The sequence below is a fragment of the Notechis scutatus genome, chromosome 1, assembly GCF_049901735.1.
Source record: "Notechis scutatus isolate UNSWTSFEM ecotype Mainland chromosome 1, rNotScu1.2, whole genome shotgun sequence".
Lineage (NCBI taxonomy): Eukaryota > Metazoa > Chordata > Lepidosauria > Squamata > Elapidae > Notechis > Notechis scutatus.
The window spans coordinates 115,272,635-115,296,097 of NC_142009.1; the positions used below are offsets into that span (position 1 = coordinate 115,272,635).

The 23,463-nt window shown below is 37.3% G+C and overlaps 2 protein-coding genes across 3 annotated transcripts; one reads left to right on the forward strand and one right to left on the reverse strand.

Annotated features, from left to right (window-relative positions):
• The first annotated feature begins 885 nt into the window (after positions 1–885).
• Positions 886–9,533, forward strand: CGA (glycoprotein hormones, alpha polypeptide). Of its 2 annotated transcripts, XM_087952850.1 has the most exons (5): positions 886–952; positions 3,317–3,361; positions 4,654–4,760; positions 6,611–6,801; positions 8,948–9,533. In XM_087952850.1, the coding sequence occupies exons 3-5, from the start codon at positions 4,661–4,663 to the stop codon at positions 9,029–9,031; spliced, it is 375 nt and encodes a 124-aa protein (XP_087808976.1). In that variant the 5' UTR covers positions 886–952; positions 3,317–3,361; positions 4,654–4,660; the 3' UTR covers positions 9,032–9,533. The 2 variants fall into 2 exon arrangements, with proteins under 2 accessions (XP_087808976.1, XP_026522291.2); XM_026666506.2 differs by lacking the exon at positions 3,317–3,361 and having other exon boundaries at positions 888–952.
• Positions 9,534–16,716: 7,183 nt separating this feature from the next.
• HTR1E (5-hydroxytryptamine receptor 1E) lies at positions 16,717–17,986 on the reverse strand. The gene has a single exon (XM_026693270.2). The coding sequence runs from the start codon at positions 17,865–17,867 to the stop codon at positions 16,773–16,775; it is 1,095 nt and encodes a 364-aa protein (XP_026549055.2). The 5' UTR covers positions 17,868–17,986; the 3' UTR covers positions 16,717–16,772.
• Between the last annotated feature and the right edge of the window lie 5,477 nt (positions 17,987–23,463).

Genomic DNA, 23,463 nt, shown 5'->3' on the forward strand with positions numbered 1-23,463 from the left:
AAAAGGGAATTCATATTGCATAGAGAGAAAAGAAGACATCTAAATGTCTCCTGTGATTAAAAGATTAGAAGTGTAATTTTGTTCTGAAATTTATGGAATTTGTAGCATTATCTGTATGTTGTGGGGTTGGCTGTGTGTTTGAAATCATCATGAATCAATCCAATAAAGACTCTGAAAAACTGCAGATAGAAAACCTTTTTTGCAGAGTAAACAAATATAGATGGAAGCAGTATTGTGTAAAGTAATGTCCAAATTAATGTATCTTTCTTACTAATCTTTACTGGTTTCTCTTGACAGGAAAAAAGATTCATGGGGTTAAAAGGAAAATCAGGACATTTTAAAAGCTGTTGGAAATTTTTTTCAGCAAAACAGTGTTTATTTTTGTTTTATGACAGCAGTTTTTTAAAAACATGGCAATGAAGTGTAGTTAACAATGACAGAGTAATCTACATGGTAAATATCAAGAGGAATCAGAATTTTTTCATACTACTGTAACAAATTTGTTTTTAAAAGATAGATGTCATGAGCAATTTAATCTGATAAATTGTTTGTGACTTTTAATAACATTTGTTAGTTTGAAAAGGGACTACCAGACTCCTCCTAATTTTGGACTAAAGCAGCTCTTGTCCTACAAGCAAATGGCATTGATCCATGCGATTACCATCTGACATTTCTTTAATATGACAATTGAAAAAGCAATCAGTTTAAGGGTAAAGAAAGAGATACCATCAGTATATGGCAGAATAGTAATTGCATCAAGCAATATTGAGCCATTGAGTGAAATTACAGTTGATCCATTGGCTTAAGTGTGGGTGGAAGATGGATTATTTTGCAGGTATAAAAGAAAAGCACAGGGTTTATCCTTTCCTAGCTTTGTCAGACAAGCTGCAGCTAAGCATCCAAAACTCTCTTTCATACCCTTAAACAACAGGACTCTTGTGAAAAAAGAAAGGTAATATTATTTGTTAACCCTGTACAGTATCTATCTCTAATTTATTTATTTTATCCTGCCTTTATTATTTTTATAAATATATGTATTATTGATTTATTTAGAATATCAAATGAGCAAATGTTTGTAACATCTCATATGGTTAACGTTGAAAAATTGCTGTTATTTCTTACTAAATTAGTATGTCATAGATACATTGCCAAAATGCCCTGATGCCCACAAAGTTTCCCCCTTGACTTCCATTAAGTTTCTTCCCCCCCCCACATGTTTTATTTATTTTATTTATACAACATGTAAAAATCAATTTCAATCAAATAGTGTGTTGTCTGGGTACAATTATTTTTAAGCTATCATAATCAAAATGTTTACAATGATATTCATCACAATAATATTAATACTATAATAACAATAATGTTTAACTTAAAGTCTCCTTTTAACATTTGTCCTGCATTTATATCCCCATATTTCTAAATTCTGTTTTTATTATCTAACCATTGGTAAAATAAGTCCCATATCAAGAAATATTCAGTTTCTTCTTTTTCCTTAATTGTAAGCGTTAATATATCCATTTCTGCATGTTCTAATTTTTTTTAATTACACTCTTATCTGTCGGGATCTCATCATTTTTCCATTGTTGTACAAAAATAATTCTGGCTGCAGTTTATACACGTAAAATTGAATATATATTCCTTTTATCATACTTTTACAGCAGGATGCCCAATAAGAAATTTATGGTTTCAAATTTATATGTTGCAGCCAGGAAACATTTGTAGGATTTCAATGTTTGTTACTCACATTATTTCACATACTTTCCTGTCATAGCAACTGCATAGATTTTATTTGTAAACCAGAAGCCAAATGAACACAAATATAGATTCTGAAACCACCAGACAAGGTGGGGTTCAAAAGCTGTTTGTGTTATTTCTTTTTTTTATATGAATTGGGACTGAGCAGATTTTTGTTATTCTGGGATAACTCATGAGCGAGGTTTGGATTGGATGGTTTTCTATTCATTCTCCTCTTAAAAGTGAATAAAAAAGGATTAATAACAATTGGTCCATTATATTTCTGCATTTCTAGATGTATAGAACCGAAGATAATTAGAAAATATCTAAATGCTAGTAATCTGAAAGAACTCTAGATAAGGTGGAATCAATCTGACACCAGGAAAGATCTGCAGTTTAAATATTTTCATTAGTTTATCAAAATGTAAAATACAAAAATACAAAGAAAAATGAAGATAATGGGAAAATAAGGGAGGAAAGGGGTAAGAGAACAAAATGTAGGGGAAAGGGGAAAAAGAAAAAGAATTGACTTCTGACTCCATCTGGTGCAGAAGAATAAGGTAGTAACATAAAACCTCAACTTTTTACTTTTATATAATAATATGCACTAGCCATTTCTGTAACAACAAACCTATCTAAATCAGCAAAATCCAAAATCAAATTTTCATTCCCCCCCGCCCCCCGCCCTCATAAGCAAAAGTCCAAAAGTAGTTTCCAAGTAGAAGTGTCCAGGAAAGATTTGCAGATTCAACTAGTAGCCAATAACTTCTGCATCTTTTCCTAATTTAGGTACAGATTGTATTTCATATGGCTACTTAATGCATGAAGTAGGGGGCGTGCATAAGCGCACCATCGTGCCTACCGTCCCTGTCCTATTGTTTCTCTTATTCTTTTATTTTTCTTATATGTACCCATTTCATGTATTCACAACTATGTATACACTTATACTTATTATCTTGTAAACAATTGGCAAATCAAATAAATAAATAAATAAAATAAATAAATAAAGTGTGACAAACATAGGTGGGTCAAGTAGGTGCTACTCTGATCATGGCTTAATTGCAATTGCAAGTTAAGGGCTTTTCAAGTTGAGGAGCAAAATCAAGAAGTAATTTAGAGCCCTCGGATGACACTTTAACTGGGGACTTACCATATCCAAGAGAGCAACATTAAATATTCACAATACAAATCAAGAAATAAGAAATAAATGTATAAAGCTCACTCAATATCTCTACCAATTACAGGGGTTTTTTTGCTTTCATTTTAGAAGAAGCAATAATTTGTCATTGCAGAAGCACTTCCATTTTGCTATTTTATATTGGTCAGTTACTGATATATAATTTTATTAAGGATTTTTATTACAGTAATAAAAATCTTGTTTTTATTAGTAAAACAAAAACTAAATTTAAAGAAACAGGATAACAAGAAAGAGTAAAGTGTAAAAAATATGATAAAGAAAATATATATATAAAGAAGTGACTTCCAATATTCACCGTAATGATTATAAACAAATTTAGTAATTATTTACTCCCCATAAGATTACAAGCAGATATAATCTCATATCTCATTCCTTATTTTTAAGAAAATTCACAAGACATCAACTTTTCAATCCTAATATCAGCAAAAAGTTCGTAAGTGATTGCCACAACTTTGCAATAGTCTTATTGTAAGTTTAATCAAATAAACCAACTTTATATTCTTTCCTTTCACTTCTAACAGTCTTCATCTTTAGTTCATTCAAATTTTGCCATAAGATTTCTCTTCAATTCTTTATCTCTTCATACACATTTCTACAAGGATTTAACAAGCTTTTTTTGTACCTTCGCTCAATTGAAGCTTACAAAGAATCAAACAGATATGAGGGTTGTAATAATATGTAGATACAAAAGAAACTGGCTGAAGTTCTAAAAATCAAAAAGAAATGCAAATGACAAAACAAATGTTTTCTTATCACCAGCATTGCAAAAAGTCCAGGTCTTGCTTGGCTCAGGTTAACAACAGTCTGCAGAGTAGTGGATGCTGACAGAAGAAGCTGGAAATGCAGCAAACATGGAGATACAGCAAGCAGCATCTGGCCAACTGACATTGAACCACAGCACAACAGGGAGCAATCCACGTAAATCCCCCAAAGTGACTAGTATATCTTCCTCTGACCTGTTCATCTGGTCCATCTCCAGATGCCTCACTCAGCAATCTGGCATCCCAGCACAGCCTGCATACAGTCTAATGCCGCCAACATTCTGTCTGAAAATGCCAGATTACTTGCTTGTCCATTTCTGATCAGATGAACCCTGCTCTTCTAATCTCAGAAACCAAACTAACCCAATTACTACCCATTTCTCTATCTACTTAAAATATAGGTTATTTTGGTTGATTGTGCACCCTTGGTTATGGTGACATTTAAAGAGAGTTTGATTGGTTCAATTCAGGCTAACCAATGTTTCATCTTGAATGAGAAGATTTCTAACAGTGGCATCCTAGGTTTAGACATAAGGCTCTTCAATTCGGTTTCCTTGATAAGTATGTGGAGATTACAGCTACTATATGAATGTCTCTTGAAGGAGTACAGTACTGTTTTTTTTAAATAATGCTCACAGTTATGCCCAATTCAGAATTCAAATGCAGAAATCAGATTAAAAGTTGTGATTGCCTAAAGTTGTAAGCTTTAGGCAATCAGATCTGGACTACAAACAGACACACCATAGAGCAAAGAAAGTGTTTCATATGTCCTTTTGCAACCATTTGGAGATAATTCTAGATTTTTGCAGCTGAGATCTGGTGGCTACCTGGGTTTAAATCAACCTACGTCTTAATTAATTGGATTTGTATCTGCAGTGCATGTATATCAATTTAATCAACAGAAATTAATGAAAGATTGTACGGAGGCAGAAAGTCCACTGTTTTTCTCTTTTTTTATAGGAACATCATGGACTGCTATGGAAAGTATGCTGTTGTCATTTGTGCCATGTTAGCTATATCTCTGAATATTTTTCAGTCATTGCCAGAGGAAGAGTTTATGGCACAGGGTGAGATGCTTTTAAAATATGAAATAAAAACATATGGAGATTATTGATAGTGCTGATTCTTGTTGTTTAATAATGTAATTATTGTTTTACGCTTTCTAAACTGTTAGGTTGTTTGATTATATTGAAGAAAGAGTGTATGTCTGTATTTATTTAATTTTTTTTATATTATTCAATGTATTTGGCCACCATCTCACCATAGTGACTCTGGACAGCTAATAACAATTAAAAACATAGCATAACAAGAATATGTAACCAGCAAGTGAGATTTAAAAAGAGCCCACAACTATTAACACAAACACTTCACAAGTTCTAACTGACACACTGACTCCCTTGTCTGGGTAGGTCTAAACTTCAGAAGGTTTAATCAAAGTAGATTCCCAATAAATAAGTTCAATTTAAAAATGTTGGATAAATAAACATGTGGAATATATAGCTAATTAAATAAAACACTTTCATCTCTGTACCATAATTACCAACAATTTTGCAGAAGTTGGCATACTTTTCAGGGACTGTTATGCAAACAAAGAGGTTGAAAAATTGATGTTCTTTGATTTATACACTAAAAAAAATAGGCAGTGGTTCATCAGAATACTTTTTAAAGCTTCCACGTTGTAGATTCAGTGAATGAGTATAAAGCACAGAGCTTTCCAATGGTGAGCCTTTTTGTAGTTCACCCAACTACATTATTTAATGAGAAGTTAATGCCTAGTAAAGACTCATCAAAGTTTGATGGATATGGAAAACATTGAGACCATTAATTTTGTAAAACATACTTCAAAATCATGTAGAGAGATCATTAGACTTTATATCCCTTTATCACACAGTACTATAAAGGTGTTTGACCAAAAGATAGATAATAACACCATGAAAAAGCTCAACAAATTTTCTGCATCACTCTTTTCCATGGACATTGTAGGTCAGAAACTTACAATTAAACTTACATTTATGTCCAGGAAATAAATGTACAGAACAGGGTTCTTCAAGGATACAAGGTAAGATCTAGATTGTAGACCTTCCGACCAACAAACTAAAAATGAACAAATCACAGGTCCAGGCGGTATCCATTTTAAGATATTTAAAGCATTGAACTTAATCCAACTAATGACTAATGCATTTATAAAAAAATGTATAACCTATCAATCAGATTAACTTCTTATCATAGCCTCTACTATAACCAATATTTTGTAACATGTTCTTAAATGAATCAGAACTAAAATTAGCAGCCAGATGGCCAAGTAAGTTAATGTTCCAGTATTACAGGACTGATAAAAAGTTAAAGTTTGAAAGCAGAAAATAAACATTCTTAGATTAATAAGAGTGTTCAGGAAATCTATAATGAAATTCATGAACTTCTATAAATGGAAAAGATTAGTCTATGTAAACACATAGGTGCGTGGACATGTTCTAGTGCAAATTAAATATCGATTTATAACCCTGGTTAGGGAACACACACTGGCTTCATTAAATTATATAAAAATATATTTACCATTTTACTAAAGAAGGAAAACTGGTTCCTATGAAGCAGCTTTCCCAATAGTAATGCAGCTTGGGAGGAATGAAAACTTATGCTCACCAGTTTATTCCTGATGTGACACATTTCATTCAAACTTTTCTGCTTATTTTATTACGCATTAATCTGTAGATTTCCCTAAGGACACTAAGCTTAGAATGGTTTCTCTGTTTGGAAATAGACTGCCCATGTCTAAAAAGCTGAACGTCTCTGTCCCACGACACAGTTTGAGCTGATTACGATGCAGTTTAACGTTTCATGTTAGCATGTGGTGGAGACCCAAATGGAATCTAGAGCAGGATTTCACCTTTCTTCTGTGTTCTTTTTGTGTGTTTGTTAGATTGTACTGAGTGTAAACTAATCTTGAACACTCGCATGACCAGATTGTTCAGCGGCAGGCCTGTGTACCAATGTGCAGGATGTTGTTTCTCAAGAGCTTATCCAACTCCCATGAGGTCCAAGAAGTCCATGCCCGTGCCAAAGAACATCACTTCAGAAGCGAAATGCTGTGTGGCAAGAGCCTTCAGAGAGGTAAAGGGACTATCCCTAGACAATGTATGGTGGGTTACAATTTTGTTTACTCTTCCTTTTCCGCCTAGTATACAACCAGGAACTGTAACGAAGAGGTTAAAGAGTGCAACAGGAGGGGATCGTAAGCAGATGACAAATGAACATGCTTTGTTTTCAATCTGTGTTTGGATATTAGTTCTGAGTTTGTGTTTTCATGTAGGGAAAAACAAGAATTCTGCCAAAATATCAGCTATAAATATTTCATTGGAAGGAATTATTCTGAACATTATGTTTAATGTCTGTTATCAGAGATATGACTTGGGAACATTTATCCAGAATTTCCCTTAATAGAATGAACAGGAGGACTATCGATTGATTCGTAATATTTATATGGCTGCCTCAGTCAAATAAAATGATTCTGGGCAATGTGCAAAAAGTCAACTACAAATACAAACCTCAAAGAAAGTAATACTCTAAATTAGAAGTCAACTAAAATGAGGAGAGAGTTAAATGAAAACCTGGGCCCTGATGCTTTCTGAAAGGGCAGACCTCTCATTGCCAATCCTTATTACTATTGCTTATTGTACTCTATGACTATTATTAAGTGTTGTACCTTATGATTCTTGACTCTTGACGAATGTATCTTTTCTTTTATGTACACTGAGAGCATTTGCACCAAGACAAATTCCTTGTTTGTCCAATCACACTTGGCCAGTAAAGAATTCTATTCTATTCCATTATTCCCCATTTCCTATGAAGGAGCAGCATGTATACCATCCTTTTCCCTTCCAGCCAAAATTTGACCAAGTTATACAAAACAGCAAAAAAACAGCATCCAGAAATTAACTGCTCAAGATGAGTGTTATATTCCTGTCTATTGATTCAAGTTCTGTGTCAGCTCAGTACCTCTCCCTTGCTTCCCAGTCCTGGTTGCACAAGACAGCCATTTCATACCAGACTGGCGCAGTGGTGGGATTCAATTTTTTTTACTACCAGTTCTGTGGGCGTGGCTTGATGGGCATGGTGTGGCTTAGTGGGCATGGCTTGGTAGGCACAGCAGGAGAAGGATACTGTAAAATCTCCATTCCCACCCCATTCCAGAGGAAGGGTACTATGAAATCCCCATTCCCTCCCCACCCCACTAACCTGCTTTCCAGCTCCGTTCTCCTGTGCAGGGCAACAAAAAAAGACAGAGCCGATCAGCTGGGACAGGCAGAGAATAGATGGGGGCAGGGCCAGTCAGAGGTCGTATTTGCCAGTTCTCTGAACTACTCAAAACTTCTGCTACTGGTTCTCCGAGCTACTCAAAATTTCTGTTACCGGTTCTCTAGAACTGGTCAGAACCTGCTGAATACCACCTCTGGACTGGTGACTTCTACCCTGGTGACTTCTACCCTGAGAATAATTTTATAATTATTGTGATTACATACATGGGCTTTAATTGGCTGAGGAGGTAAATATATATTGTTCAAGAGATGGAAGCCAAATGTTTCTTTAGATGTCATGGTAATTCTGTAATTCTTCTTCCTCCTGACTTTAGGATTCCATCTACTGTACCTCTTTCTGCTTTGAGGAAAGGTCTTCTACTTTTAACTGCAATGCATTATGTAACTGTACAAACTAATGATTATATATAGAGGTTTTTTTTTTCTTTTTAAGACTCTTTAATCCGAGTCTGAGCGTTTATTGGCTGGATGCCCCTGTTGATGACTACATGCAGTGTTCATGGCAGATATTTTCTTTTTGAACTCTGATAAAGAAACATCTGCCACTGCCTAGGATTGAACTCTGAACCTTCCGAGTGGGAGGCGAGTGTCTTCACCTCTAGACCACCGGGATCTCAATTATTATATAGAATAAATAGGTCATGTATAGTATAATAACTATAATATTAGCATAGGTAGGAGACCGAAGAAACTTTTTGCTACTACAGTTTCCAGCAATCCTGTTAAGATGGTGAGTATTAAAAAGATGTGCTAGGTATTGGGGTTGAACAGCACTTAGGGCTGTAGGTCATCTATCCCCAGGACAGGCAATTATTCCAAGGGTGGCCAGTCTACATAAAGGCTGATGAGAGAAGGTTTAACTTTAAGTGAGAAAATAGTACTTAACCTCATTGTGGCTATTAAAATGCATTTAAATCTGATTTTAAAGTTTGCTTCCCCAGGTTTTCATTCCAAATGATGGAACTAGGAAGATTGAGAATCACACTGACTGTCATTGCAGCACCTGTTACTATCATAAATCTTAATTCCTCTACAACTGGACAACATATTCCTCTGCAGCTGGACAACAGATAGCTCAGAATGAAGTTTTATCATATCATATATTTTTGTTTTCCTTAGATTTGTAGTGAAATCATGTATATTCTTAGGTTTTGTGATATGAATGATCCTTCTGATCAGCATGTTATGAATACCCTGCTGTTCGTTCTCTATGTGTTTTGCCACACATTTGGATAAACAGAAAAATATACCTTTCTTCTGGGAATCAAATATAGAGTTATGCATGATAACCAAAGCCTTGTTTATTTTGTATGTCAGGTATACATTGATATAGGATTATGGTTTTCCAAGAGAAAAGACACAAATAGAGTCAGTGGATATAATTTTTCATCCCAAAATTAATTTCTATGTTTCATGCATTTATTCTTTTTCCCCCCTCTGTAAGACTTCAATGACACAGTTTTAGTGGTGCTAGACATGGAAAATGTTCTCTGATGCAAGGAAACTTGAATTTAATTAAAAGGAAACTTGCATCAATTCTTTTCAAGTTGGTTTTAGAATTAATTTCTCTTAGTGTTGGACTGGATATCCTTTTTAAAAAATATTGTCATTGTATTGAGCTGGCTGGCATGCAAGGAGTCTACATAGCAGTATACTGAATCAATACATAAACACACACACAAATGCTACTATAAAATCTCCATTCCACAATAAAGCAATTACATTCTATAGAACAGGGGTCCCCAACCACCGGTCCGCGGACCGGTATTGGTCCGCGGAACAAGTCCTACCGGGCGCTGGCTTGTTGGCGCCGCCATCTTTTTGATGAAAAAGTGGCTTCTGGTGAGCTTTTCCGGGTAGAAAGCTCACTGGAAGCACGTTTTCATCAAAAAGATGGCGGCGCTAGCGCTTCGTGAGCTTTTCCAGGTAGAAAGCCATTTCTACCCGGAAAAGCTCACCGAAGAACTGGCGCCACCATCTTTTTGATGAAAAAAGTGCTTCCGGTGAGGTCACCGGAAGCACTTTTCATCAAAAAGGTGGCGGCGCCCAGCTGATGCCGTACCGGGCAGCGGTGCCCAGCTGATGCCGGTACCGGGCGCGGCGTAAAAAGGTTGGGGATCACTGCTATAGAAGATCTGAATGGATTGGAGAATCAGATTTCACCACCATCACCACAAGCAGCAAATATCCATATCATATTTCTATGTGTTACAATATTGGGTTATTAAAGGCACTGTCTCTGAGATTGATCTTTTGTGGAGAGTACCAGAGACTTCTAAGGTGTCAACATCTCAGGCTATGATGACATCTGCAGAGTATTATCACCTGAATGAAAGCAAATATACGTTTCCCAGGATAATGTTGAAGGATCGAATCTCGGTCTAGAGCAGGGCTCTCCAAACTTGGCAACTTTAAGACTTGTGGACTTCAACTCTCTCTAGCTGCCTGAGGAATTCTGGGAGTTGAAATCCGTAAGTCTTAAAGCTGCCAAGTTTGGAGACCTCTGATCTAGAGGCTAGAGAGAAGTTCCTTGAAGATGGGCTCCAGCACAAGTCCGAAAGCTCAGAAGACGAAACCTCTGGTCCTGATTACTGACCCAGATTGGATCCTACAGTATTATCATATTTATATAAGATGCTATAACACCCTAGTTTTTATTGACTATTTCTGAAAGGATGGGTCTCGCTCTTCAAGAGTTCTGTGTGAGTCCATCTTCCTTTCCTAGATATTTCCATAGATCTAGTTTATTCAGATTTATCTATCTACAGGTATTCCTCGAGTTACGACCATAATGGAGCCTGCTCATCAGGTTCATGACAGTCTAAAAAGCTAGATTTGTTTTTAAAAGTCCCAGCTTTTTGGAATTGGAATTGGAAGCATCTTTCTGCTTTTCAATCCAAAATGGTGGACAGTTTGGAGTACAGGACACCTGTAATATTGGTTCACATTATTACTTTAACTGGGATGAAAAATATAACATATACATATAAAAGATGATGATGATGATGACAGGCAGAAGAAAGTGATGCTGGTCTTGGTCATACATCCACCCTAATTTGTGTTCCCATTATTTTCTTCTTGCTAAAATTAACAGTAGAATCTCAACAAAAACAGAAACGTAACAGGGTTAACACATATTGTTCACTTATTCCAAACTCGATCACATCACGTGACATATCGTGATGTATCACAATGTTATTTTGCCTTTGCAGAGCCGGGGGGAGCATGACCTGCGCATGAAACATCTGGCCCCCAGGCCCCCAGTTTGATACCTGCGACCTATTAGGTCACATAGCTTCCTGATCTAATGCTTGAGAGAAAAGCCACATTTTAAAGCCCTTATGAAGGCCATCAGAATCTTATTTCATTCAGTCTCTTTATTCTGTGGGTACCACTGAATTTGACTGAATTGGGAGGCGGTGAAGTAGACTTTTATTCATTTTTTTAAAATATAATTTTTCATCCAGATTAAACAATAAGTATGCCATTATTGTATATATATTGGGTCCCACCAGGGGTGGGATTCTACCAGTTCGCACCTATTCGCTAGAACCAGTTGTTAATATTCTAAGCAGTTCGGAGAACCGGTTGTTAGAAAAAATTACTGGCCTAATCCTGTAAGTAAGGCAGGAAGGAAACATTCTGGTGTTGCTTACAGAAACTGCCTCTCCATTATTACATTCTTGGCAGGACTAGACTTCCTGTCTCTGGAACTTCTCTGGAGTTTTTTTTCCTCCTTTGCTGGTACTTTCTTGTGTAGAGTGACCATTCAAAGTTACAATGTCACTGAAAAAAGTGACTTATGACCGTTTTTCACATTTACAACTGTTGCAGCATCCCCACAGTCATGAGAGGCCAGGTGAGGAAATGCGTGCCTCTATGTGAGTGATGTTGAGTTGGCCATGCCAGCTAGTCACATGATCACCAAACCATGCCCACCAACTAAGCCACGTCCACAGATCCGGTTGTTAAAAAATTTGAATCCCACCCCTGGGTCCCACCCCATCTAGGCCCTTAATCTTGGGTAATGGTGTTTTTGGTTATTCTGAAAAGTGCGGGTTGCAGACAATTTTACAAAATACAAACTTTATTTTATTTAGTTAGGAATGGATATAAAAATAAGGTTCTAGAGGAAATTTGGACCTTGTTGCATCAGAGTTTTTAGCCTTACCAGGAGACTGTGAAATCTAGTCCCACTGTGGGCATGAAAGCTGGCTGCATGACTTTAGGCTAGTCACAGGCTACCTCACCTCACAGGGCTGTTGTTGTAAGGAAAATAGGAAGAATGAGCATTAGATATGTTTGCCACCCTGAATTGTTCATAAAAATAATAAAGGTGGGATATAAATAAAGCAAATAAACAATAAATATAACATATCACAGGCACCCTTGTCTGTCATTGTAGTGGAGGTTAGATAGGACAAGCAGAGGGCTTACGGTTTTTCCCCCCACACTTTCCCCTCATCTCAGTTCTACGATGGCTGCTTATCTTTTATTGAAAACCTTTCCTCACAATGGAACTTCCACCTCAGTACCAACTTGCCACTGTGGCAGGCTAAAGGCCTGAAAAGTGCTTTCCATTGGAAAACAAAACAAGCCTTCCTCTACGCCAAGGGTCTTCAAACTTGGCAAGTTTAAGACTTGTGGACTTCAACTCCCAGAATTCCTGATCTAACATGACTGGAGGAGGAATTCTGGGAGTTGAAGTCCACCTGTCTTAAAACTGTCAAGTTTGAAGATGCCTGCTCCATGCAAATGTCCACATGGAAGAGGACACTGGGAGGAATTAGCAATTTGCTGAACTCCAGCAGCCTGTTGTGGGACACATCCACCTGCATCCTCTATCTCTCTGGGTTTACTCCTGGTTTGTCTGATGGAAAAAGCAGTCTTTTTTATTTCCTAGGACAGAGGGGAATGGAAGGGTGGGCGCTTTCCAAGTGACATACTTTCCTCTCTTCTTAAAGATGGGAAGAAAGCCTACCACAGATGGAACGTGGATGACCTTGAACCCAGACTGGTCCATTACAGTAACAAGGCACAGGCGTCCATGGCATCTTCTCTGTCTTCTTTTGTTACATCAGGCAGGCAGGAGAGCGAGACAAAGAACGTGAGACAAGAGGCATTAAGACCTGAACCGTGCTTTTGCTATACATATACGGTATATGGCTTCCTGTAGTTGGATGTCTTCATGAAGGTTTTTTCTAGGGTTTGCAATAAAACTAGTTTATCATTAACCTTAATGTCTGACTGCATCAGCTGTAGCTTCAGTATCACTCTGGGAGGCCTGATATTTCCTCTAGATTGTGTGTGTGTGTGTGTGTGTGTGTGAGAGAGAGAGAGAGAGAGAGAGAATTGTACATAAATAATTATAGTTCTTAAATGCCATCATCAATCACTAAATGTTTTGTTTCTGGCATCATTTTAAAAGTGTTCATTACACTGTTCTGTTTTTTATCTTTTCCTGAATTCCCTATACATTCCTGACAATGAATGGGATTCAGTCAGCCAATACCATATTAATTTCTGGTGAATCAATATTGCTGTCAGATTGATGGTTTTACATCACCATCTAGTGGAGGAACTTGTAACAGAATTTGCACTTATATATGAACGAATAAATAAAAGCTGAGCAATAAATCAACAAGGGGGTGGGGAGGGAAAGAGGAAGAGAAGAAAGAGAGAGAGAGAGAGAAAATAAAAGAATAAAAGCTAAGTGAAGAGAGGAAATCAGGCTAATCCTCTGTTTATTATACATTTATGTCAGACTTGCAGGGATATCAATGACAGGCTTTCTTGGGAAAATGACAAAACATCCCAGAAGGAAAACTTCTTCTTAAATGCTATGCAGTGCATCAATATCAGTGGGCCTCTGACCCTAAAAAGTCTGTACTTAAATTATCAGAAGCAAATGTAATGAAACTGTATGCATTTTGCCTTACCTATGTTATTTTAACCTTCTCCAATCTCAAGCTTTTATTATGTTTTGAGCTACTAATCCCATAACCTTCAGAAAAATTGCCTCTACATTTCTGGCACGGAAGAGTATTGTAATCATGTGTATTTGCAAACAGGGTCAAGGGGTGAGTGTATGACACAATGTATATGATGTCATTGAAATGCTCATCTGGTAGGAGCATCAGGCACTGGGATGCAAGCATGCAATAGGTATTTGGGTGACGGCAGTCCCATATGCATGTAATATGACAAATTCCTTATATGTCCAATCACACTTGGCCAATAAAGAATTATATAAAGAATTCTATTCTATTCTAATTATTTTTTAGTCATTTATAGCAGGGGCCCCCAACCTGTGGGCTGCAGTCCGCTAGTGAGACATGAAGGGTTTGCAACGGGGTCATGGAAATGGCCGGCGAGCAAATGCACATACAGTCACATCTTCACTTGCGTGGTTAAAGTCAAAAAGGGAAGAATACTTCATGCTCATCCTCTTCTGCAGAAAGAAAAATCAGGCCACAAACACATTGAATAGAACTCATCAGTGGTGATATTCAACCGGTTCTGCCCGGTTCTGGAGAGTCGGTAGCGGCGATGAGCAATGGAGACCAAACCGGTTCTCTTCGCTGCTCTGTGTTTGTCCCATCCGCCCGCCTGGGCTCCCGTGCTCCCATACCCCCTTTTATGGCCAGAATTCAAAGCGCAGCTGCTTTGCGTGGTGCAGAATAGCGCCGCGCAGCAGCTGCTGCAGCGACCAGCATCATGCAGGCTTGCTGGAGGCAAGTTAGAATGCCTCTGCACCTGCACAAAGTGCATGTTTGGCACGCGCGTGCACGCAAAGTGTGCATGCACCCAAAGTGCGGCCACCAAGCCACGCCCATTGAACCGGTGGCAACTTTATTTGAATACCACCACTGGAACTCATACATTGCAACATACCCATCCAAAGATTGCATTAATTCCATTTAACACTTCTACACAAATCATCACAACTGAAATATATTAATGTGGGACATGACAGAGGAATACCATGTGGATGTCATACTAGTTAGCACGTTTTGTTTATTTTGCCTTAAATCCAGGGGTACTTCCTGTGGAGATTTTTTTTTAAACTCTCTACCTTAAAATTAGGTTTAACCACATTGGGGTGCTCTCAATATCATGTGCCCCAAAGTACACACAATCCAGTTTTCTAAAATGAGCTTACATATTCTGGATATCAGTGAAATTATTTCACCTGAGTCAATTCTTTGGAAACTAAATATTATGTTGTTTCCTCTGGATACTCAAAATCTGTACGGGCACATTTTTAATAGAATAAGCTCTTCAAAATCATACCTGAATAGCTCTTGAAAATGTTGCTTACTATCAGTGGCTTTTATTGATTGAAATGGTCAGAAAGGAAGAAGTAATTTCACCCATTATTATAATCACTTTTAAATAAAGTGTTGTTCTCAGTTTTAATTGGGTAATCTCAAACCATCTAGCAAAGAATAAACATGGTCTTCATTTTAATCATGTACAGCCTTAAGACTGATGCTAATTAGCAATTTCGAAGGAGTAGTGATGCCAGAGAGAGAGATCAAAGATTATGTTGTTACTGAATATTACAGTTTACATAGCAGTTGCCGAAGCTTTCAGCACAGATGTGAAAGCAGCTGTAAAGAACAATTAGCACAATTTCTGAACCTGCGGGAACATATCTCATAATGAATGAGAATAATATGTAGCCTTTTAATACTGTGCACCAACTCCTTCATTCTACAAGGATCTATGAGTGCTTGTTCTAAAGGTCAATTATAATGGCTTTAAGTTCTTATAATTGTCATCACTTTTGAAAGCATTTTGCAATTCCTCAAAAAAAACAAAAACAAAAAACCTCTAACAGTATTTATATATTTAGATTTACTACATTGCATGTTTATTTATAACCTCCTCTAATGTGGCGCCCTCCAGCTCTGATAGAGGCATAGCTCCAGAACGCCTTTACTATCATAAGTCAAGGACTATCTAGATCAGGGGTGTCCAACCGTGGCAACTTTAAGACTTGTGGACTTCAACTCCCAGGAATTCTGGGAGTTGAAGTCCACAAGTCTTAAAGTTGCCACGGTTGGACACCCCTGATCTAGAATGTTATAAAAAAAAGACGAGGCCTGATCTTCTGAAGATGCAGCTTCATTTATAGGTGAAGATGCTCCTTGGGCTCAATGGATGCTCTTCTTTCACTTTTCTACCCAGCTTTTAGTGTGTGCATGTGGATTCATGAATGGAATACAGTAGTTTGCTGTTTTATATTTACAAGGAGAAGCAGTGAAGAGGAATTTTACCCAGTCTGGCCCAAAGTAACTATAAAGCCATAGACCTAAGGAGGAGAGGTGAAGAAGGCATTAACTTCCCATTCTGAATAATGGCTATCCTACTGAAATTCAAGGTAGGTCTCATAAATCAATGGGGGAAGCAAATGAACAGGCCATCATTGGCACAGGTGAATGTCCACAATTCAATGGCCTAAAGCTACCGTGGCTCTTTATTGTCCGTGTCCCGGCTTCAAAGGAAAAAAGGAGAAAGCAAAAGTGCCCGTAATAAAGTATATTTGAAACTCATAGAAGAGAAACTCACATACTCATGATACAAGGAGGTAGAAACAGTTTGACAAATTTACAGGTGACAAGAGAAAAGTTAAGCTGAAAGATATATATATATAATCCAACCTTTCTTCCTATAAAAGAAAACAAGATTTCTAGATGGAGTTGAACCTTTCCACATAGTTAAGACCAATAATGTCAAACAACAACATTATGCAGGGTTGTTTTAAGGGTGTTCCCAACATTTAATGAGTTTTTTAAAGGCAAATTTAAAATCTTCATTAAAACTAGTATACAGCAGAGGATTGATAAGAGAATTCACATAGCCAAGCCATGTCAAAAAATGAGCAACTTCTGCTGACACAGTGCTTATCCCAAGGCCCACAATGAGCTCCTTAATAAAAAATGGCAACCAAGACAAAATGAATGCACCTAAAATGAGGCCAAGGATGCGTGCAGCCTTTCTCTCCCTTACACTGGAAATCTGTTGGCGGTCTCCGACCAAATCGGGATCATTGTCAAAAGGAGGGCCCCTCACTGAAAACTGGATTCTATCAAATTCCGCGGTAGGATCGGACATGGATAAGTCTGAAATGCAAAATGTCTGCGTGAGTTTACAACTGGCAAAAGAGTTCTGGCTGTCGGTGCTCCTGCTGCTGAGATGCCTGCTTGACCCACGTTTTTGATACAGACTCTTTGCTGCGTGATAGATTCTGTAGTAGACAATCAGAATGAGGGTCAAAGGGATATAAAACGCTCCAAAGGTGGAATATATGGTATAAATGATATGACTGTGTTGGATTTGGCAGTCGCTGGAATTGCTGCTGTTACGGTGGTTTCGCCAAAACAATGGAGGCATTGAGATGAAAATCGATATTGCCCATACTGTGCAGATCATAATACCAGCTCTCTTGGCAGTCCTTTTCCTGGCATATTCAATAGCATCTGTAATTGCCCAGTATCTATCCAAGGCAATGACACAAAGGTGGAGTATGGAGCATGTGCAGCAGGTCATGTCTATGCTCAGCCAGACCTCACAGAGGAAGAATCCCAAGGTCCACCTGTCCATCACTATATAGGCAATGCTCAAGGGCATCACTAGAATAGCAACAAGCAGATCTGTAAGAGCCAGTGAGCATATAAGATAGTTGGCTGGCTGGTGGAGCTTCTTTGTTGTGCAGATTGCTGAAATAACAGAAGAATTCAGTAGCATAGTCAGGGTTGTAATTATGGAGAGAGACAAGGTAATTAGCAAATTTTCAGTGACAGTTTTAGATTTTGTAGCCATGTTGGCTTCTGGAGTAAAGTTAGTATGATTCATCTTTGGTGGCCTTCTGGGAGTCGGGGTTAAAATTTCTCCATTCCAAGATTACCACAAGTACTCCAGATTTGAAATTTGACATCCGTCCTTCCCATGTGTTCCAGATTGAAGCACTTTGTCTGTTAGCTTTCTGATTTCCTGGAAGATGAAATATATTTATTAATAACAGATCATCTGGTTTCATTTACTTTTACAAAGTTAAAAGCTACTTCTGTTAAAAACAACATGTAACCCAAAGGTGCAAAAATATAGCACAAATTAAACCAACATGCCAAACTTTTAAAAGTGAGTTAATGCCAACTTCAAACAATACCGAATAAGTTAAGTAATAAAGTTCTGAATAGTGATTCCTTGAAAAAGCTTGACGGGGCAGAAAAGATCTTTTAGGGCTAGGCACTATAATTCAAGTGACTGAACCTGTGCGTCAACACAACGATGACTTGCCATTACAATTTCTATGGCTCACTATGTCATGATGTTACTTAAATCTGTGTTGTACTATAGATTCTGATAAACTTAAATATGATGTTATTTGACAAATGTTGCCTCATGGTGTTATGTAATAACAGTAGTTGCATCCCAGATTTTATCCTCCACAAGTCAAGTAAACTGATCTTTCAGAGTAGCCAACACATTACAAATATATTTATCTTCCTTCCACTGCCTTCTTCAGAAGCAAATTGTTTAAGAAAATTGTACTAATTCAGTTTAGTTGCTAACTCAAGATTCACACAAAAAAAGAGAGACAACAATCAAGTAAGCTTCCACTAGGATAATACAGAATTTACCACATTGTGAGGAAATCCTGTCCTTCAAACAGTGGCTTATACTTTCCTGTCCCAAATCATTAATTAAAATATCTAGGATTCTAGATCTGTTTCCTGCCCATAGTCAATTGGGTTGAGATGGCTATAGAAATTAAACAAATGAACAAACAAATCTTGGGCTCAAGTCACTTCAGGCTTGAATCTTAATATTGTAAGCAGCAAAGTATAAGACATTTTTCATGAAACCACTGTTAAAAATCTATTGGATTGGAATTGAAATTGAACCCTTTGTATTTGGAATGTCTCTTCTTTGGGGAAGAACCAATTACTTCATTGGGAAAGAATGAAGAAACAGCTCAAACTAGATTTTTTTTTACCAAATCCATCTATAAATCAAGAATGATGGTGAGAATTAATTTCACCCCATAAGAATTGACATTATTTTCAATGGGAAAAGGTAAAATAGGATTTTTAAAAACTCGAATGGAGAATTCTTGGTAAAGGAAAACAAAATAGAATTTTCTCCTACTAACACATTTTCTACAAATGGTTTTCTATTTGTAACAATTTTGAGAAAATAATTATGTTCTACATGAGGGGTGGGAAACTGTGCCCTTTTAGGACCTGTGGACTTTAACTCCCAGAATTTCTGAGCCAATGGCTCAGGAATTCTGGGAGTTGAAGTCCACAAGTCATAAAGGGATCATAGTTCCCTACTTCTGCTTTACATGATGAGACAACTCTGTGATTTCATACCCTTCCCTGCAATATCTGAGTTAATGAGACCAGGGTTGTAGGTCAAAGGGCATAGATTCTTAGCGCTTCCAATAACAATGTGTAAATAAGGTAATGAGAATTTTTTTTGCATGTGATACAATAATGTCAATTGGTATTGATTAATAATTGTTCAATTATTCAGTTACTTCTGATCACTAATTAAGGCCAGTAGATATCATTTCATCAAAACAGCAGTTTCTTTTAAGTGTCATCAGTGGTAGTACACAAAATGCCTTCTGCCTACTCCTTTTTAGACTGCCTTTGATCTTTCAGGCATCAATAGGCTTCACATTAATAAATAAATGTTTTGAATGTATGATTAATTTTTAAAAATTGCCATCTCTCTCAAAAAGGGAGTCTAGGTGGTATATAATAAAATATTTTAAAAATATAAAAACCATATATAACATTTAAAAAGAGGCAAGCTTTAAGCTTTGTGTTCACTGTTAGTGATTCCAGTGATATTTTTTTTCCGTTTAGTATTTAATGGAATTTTTTTTGTTATGGCCCATATTATTCTCAACAATATTCTCCATCTCCTCAATTTAAAGGCATCAATTCTTTTTGTTCAGTCTTGTGACAGTCCAGTTTCATGATCGTATGTTACAACTGGGAAAACCAATGGATTTAAGAACACATACTGTATGTTTGTTGAAGGTATAATGCAGCTTCCACTTTTTATTCAGATCTATGATAGTCTTTCTCACAAGTAGCAGATGTGGAAATATTATATTTCTTGCTGCTTTTGTTTACAGAAGAAAAGATGCTTCTCATTTTACCTCATTTTACTTTACATTACATTGCTGTGCTATTTATATCACTATATTCACTGGTAGTTATCTTTTGTTTTATAAAAAAAACCAAGCCATATTTTTTTCCTCTTGCTTTCTATCCTTAAATTATTTTTCCTTCTGCTTTCACACTGTTATTCTAATATATTTTTAGTAACACTGGATTTGTCCCTTCCTACTTAAGAGAAACTTCAGATAATTAATGTCAGGTAGAACTCAGTTAAGATTAGCGCATCTGACTACAAGTAAAGATTATTTGAATTTCTTCTTACTTACACTTATTGAAGCTAGTTAAATACGTTTAACTCAATAAGTTCTGTGAATAGTGGTTTCTAGTATTGATCGTAAGTGCTAATAGCACAATTTCCTGATCATTAAAACTCATCAAGATTTTATTTATTTATTTATTTATTTATTTTTGTCAATTGCTTACAAGATAATAGGTATAAGTAAAAAGATAGTTATGAATACATGGATACATATAAGAAAAATAAAAATAAATAAAAGAAACAATAGGACAGGGACGGTAGGCACATTGGTGCGCTTATGCACGCCCCCTACAGGCCTCTTAGGAAAGGGGTGAGGAGGTGTTCCCTCTGTTACCCTTTTCATAATTTCCTTTCATTGTTTGCATCGTCTTCCTGGCTGCAAGGCTTCTCCATCTACAAGAAATGTGCTTAAATTTGTATCAAAATGCTGCAAGGAGAGGAGGGGTATAAACCAGGCAAGTTGCGCATCTCCCAATTTTGGAATTTTAAGATAAAGTGCCAATGTGTATGCTACCTGTGTGTGTGTGCTGCTAATTTTGTTAACACTGCAGTCAACATCCCTATGTATTTTTCAGCCAGGAAGATAAATTTGCACTCCTCATATTTATTCTTGGGTTAGCATTGTTTGTTAATATGGGTAGACCTTGACTTACAGCCACAATTGAGCCCAAACTTTCTGCTGTTAAGTTGTACACACACATACGTGCATGCGCACACAGACGCACACGCACACACACACACATGTATTTTCATTCATTCATTCATTCATTCGGTTTAACGACAGACATTTGCTTTGGAAATGCCTTTCAAAGAAGAAAATATCCAAGGTAATGCTCTTGCTGTTATTGAATGATGAAAGGACCCAAATGAAGTATAGAAGAGATCTTGCTTTTTTTCATGGTGCAGTCTTCCTTCCAAAACTCTGCAGCCACTCTGGCTTCCCATACTAATTCAATTAATTAAAACATTTATATTGGTGCCCATCTAATATTGAATTCTGGGTTGCTCCCAATTAAAACAATATCTATGATCAAACAACACAGTATTATATTAGATCTATCAAAACGATTTCCAAAGAATCTCAAACTAAGACCTCATGAGGGAGCTCCTCTCCTGGGCTTTATCAGATTGGGGAGAGTCAGTAGGCAGAGTGAGTAATCATACAGGGGAAGAAAACAAAACTCTACCAGTATTCTGTACATGTTTGTACACACACACACACACAAATATTCATTCTTTGTTCTCTATGTCCTCTTACATTTTTGTTACAAACCTACTATGCTCTACAGCAGGGGTGTCCAACCTTGGCAACTTTAAGACTTGTGGACTTCAACTCCCAGAATTCTTCAGCCAGTCATGTTAGATCAGGAATTCTGGGAGTTGAAGTCCACAAGTCTTAAAGTTGCCAAGGTTGGACACCCCTGCTCTACAGTATATTTATTCTTTTATTAATAACTGATGAGAAAAAAGAAGCAGAGGGGGAAAAAAAGATAAGAGAGCTGCAGAAAACAAGCCATCAACTGGCACCATTCAGAGCTGACAAAACAGGAATAAACTCAAGAAAGGATTTCATGGCATGGCCAGTGCAAATACAGAAGATTTCCCTTCCCTGGGAAAGAAGTTGAAACTGTGAATAAAAAATAATATGCACAAGGCTGGTATAAATGATGAATTAACATTTATTCTAAGAAACAGCACAGAGCTCATGACCCACAAAGATCGAAGGAGGATGTTGGAAAAACTGAGATTGTCCCAAAAAAAGCCCTCCAGAATCTCACTCCCCCCTTTAATTCATTTGGCCAATGGAGAAGGGCACCCTATTTTTCTTTATACAGGTAAGTCTTTGACTTACATGGATGGATGTAAGTCAAAGACTTACCTGAAAATAGAAAAAAAACAGTGACTGTTCAAATATCTAATGAGGCTGAACAAAGGGGATTCGTGACTGGTCCTCAGACTTCTGGCTGTCACCACATGCCATGGACACATGAGGGCAATTTCCCATGTTCCCTGCCAGCTTCTCAGCTGGAAGTTGCAGTGACAAGAAGTCTTTCCTTAATGACCTGTACAATGCTTGCTTAACTGGGGGACTGCCAGAATTGCCATTGCCAAGTGGTACAGTCACGTGATGTCATACTTTAGAACCATGTCACTTAGCAATTCCAGGCCCAATAGTCATTGTTAATGGAGGGTTAGAATGGAATGGAATGGAATAGAATAACAGAGTTGGAAGGGACCTTGGAGGTCTTATAATCCAACCCCCTGCCTAGGCAGGAAACTACACCACTTCAGACAAATGGTTATCCAACATTTTTTTAAAAAAAATTCCAGCATTGGAGCGTTCACAACTTCTGGAGGCAAGTTGTTCCACTGATTAATTGTTCTAACTGTCAGGAAATTTCTCCTTAGTTTTAAGTTGCTCCTCTCCTTGATTAGTTTCCACCCATTGCTTCTTGTCCTGCCCTCAGGTGCTTTGGAGAATAGCTTGACTCCCCCTTCTTTGTGGCAGCCCCTGAGATATTGAAACACTGCTAGGTCTCCCCTAGTCCTTCTTTTCATCAAACTAGACATACCCAGTTCCAGCAACTGTGGTTTATATGTTTTAGCCTCCAGTCCCCTGATCATCTTTGTTGTTCTTCTCTGCACTCTTCCTGGAGTTAGCAATAGCAATAGAACTTAGACTTATATGCCACTTCACAGTGCTTTACAGCCCTCTCTAAGTGGTTTACAGAGTCAGCCTGAGAGTCAGTTCTGATAAAAGAATTATAGGTCACTAACTTTAAGGACACTGGGACATGCCCTTCAGGTTGTTTTTTTAAAATCAACAGCTTGTGTACTGCATAACTACTGTGCTTTGTGTTATTGTACATGCAAATAGAGCAGGTTGATACAGTGATGTCAAATGTTTGCTCCACATCGTCTTATCACCTTCCCACGCAGGAATGATAACCATTCACACCTATCTATTATAGTGCCCTATAAACATTTGACA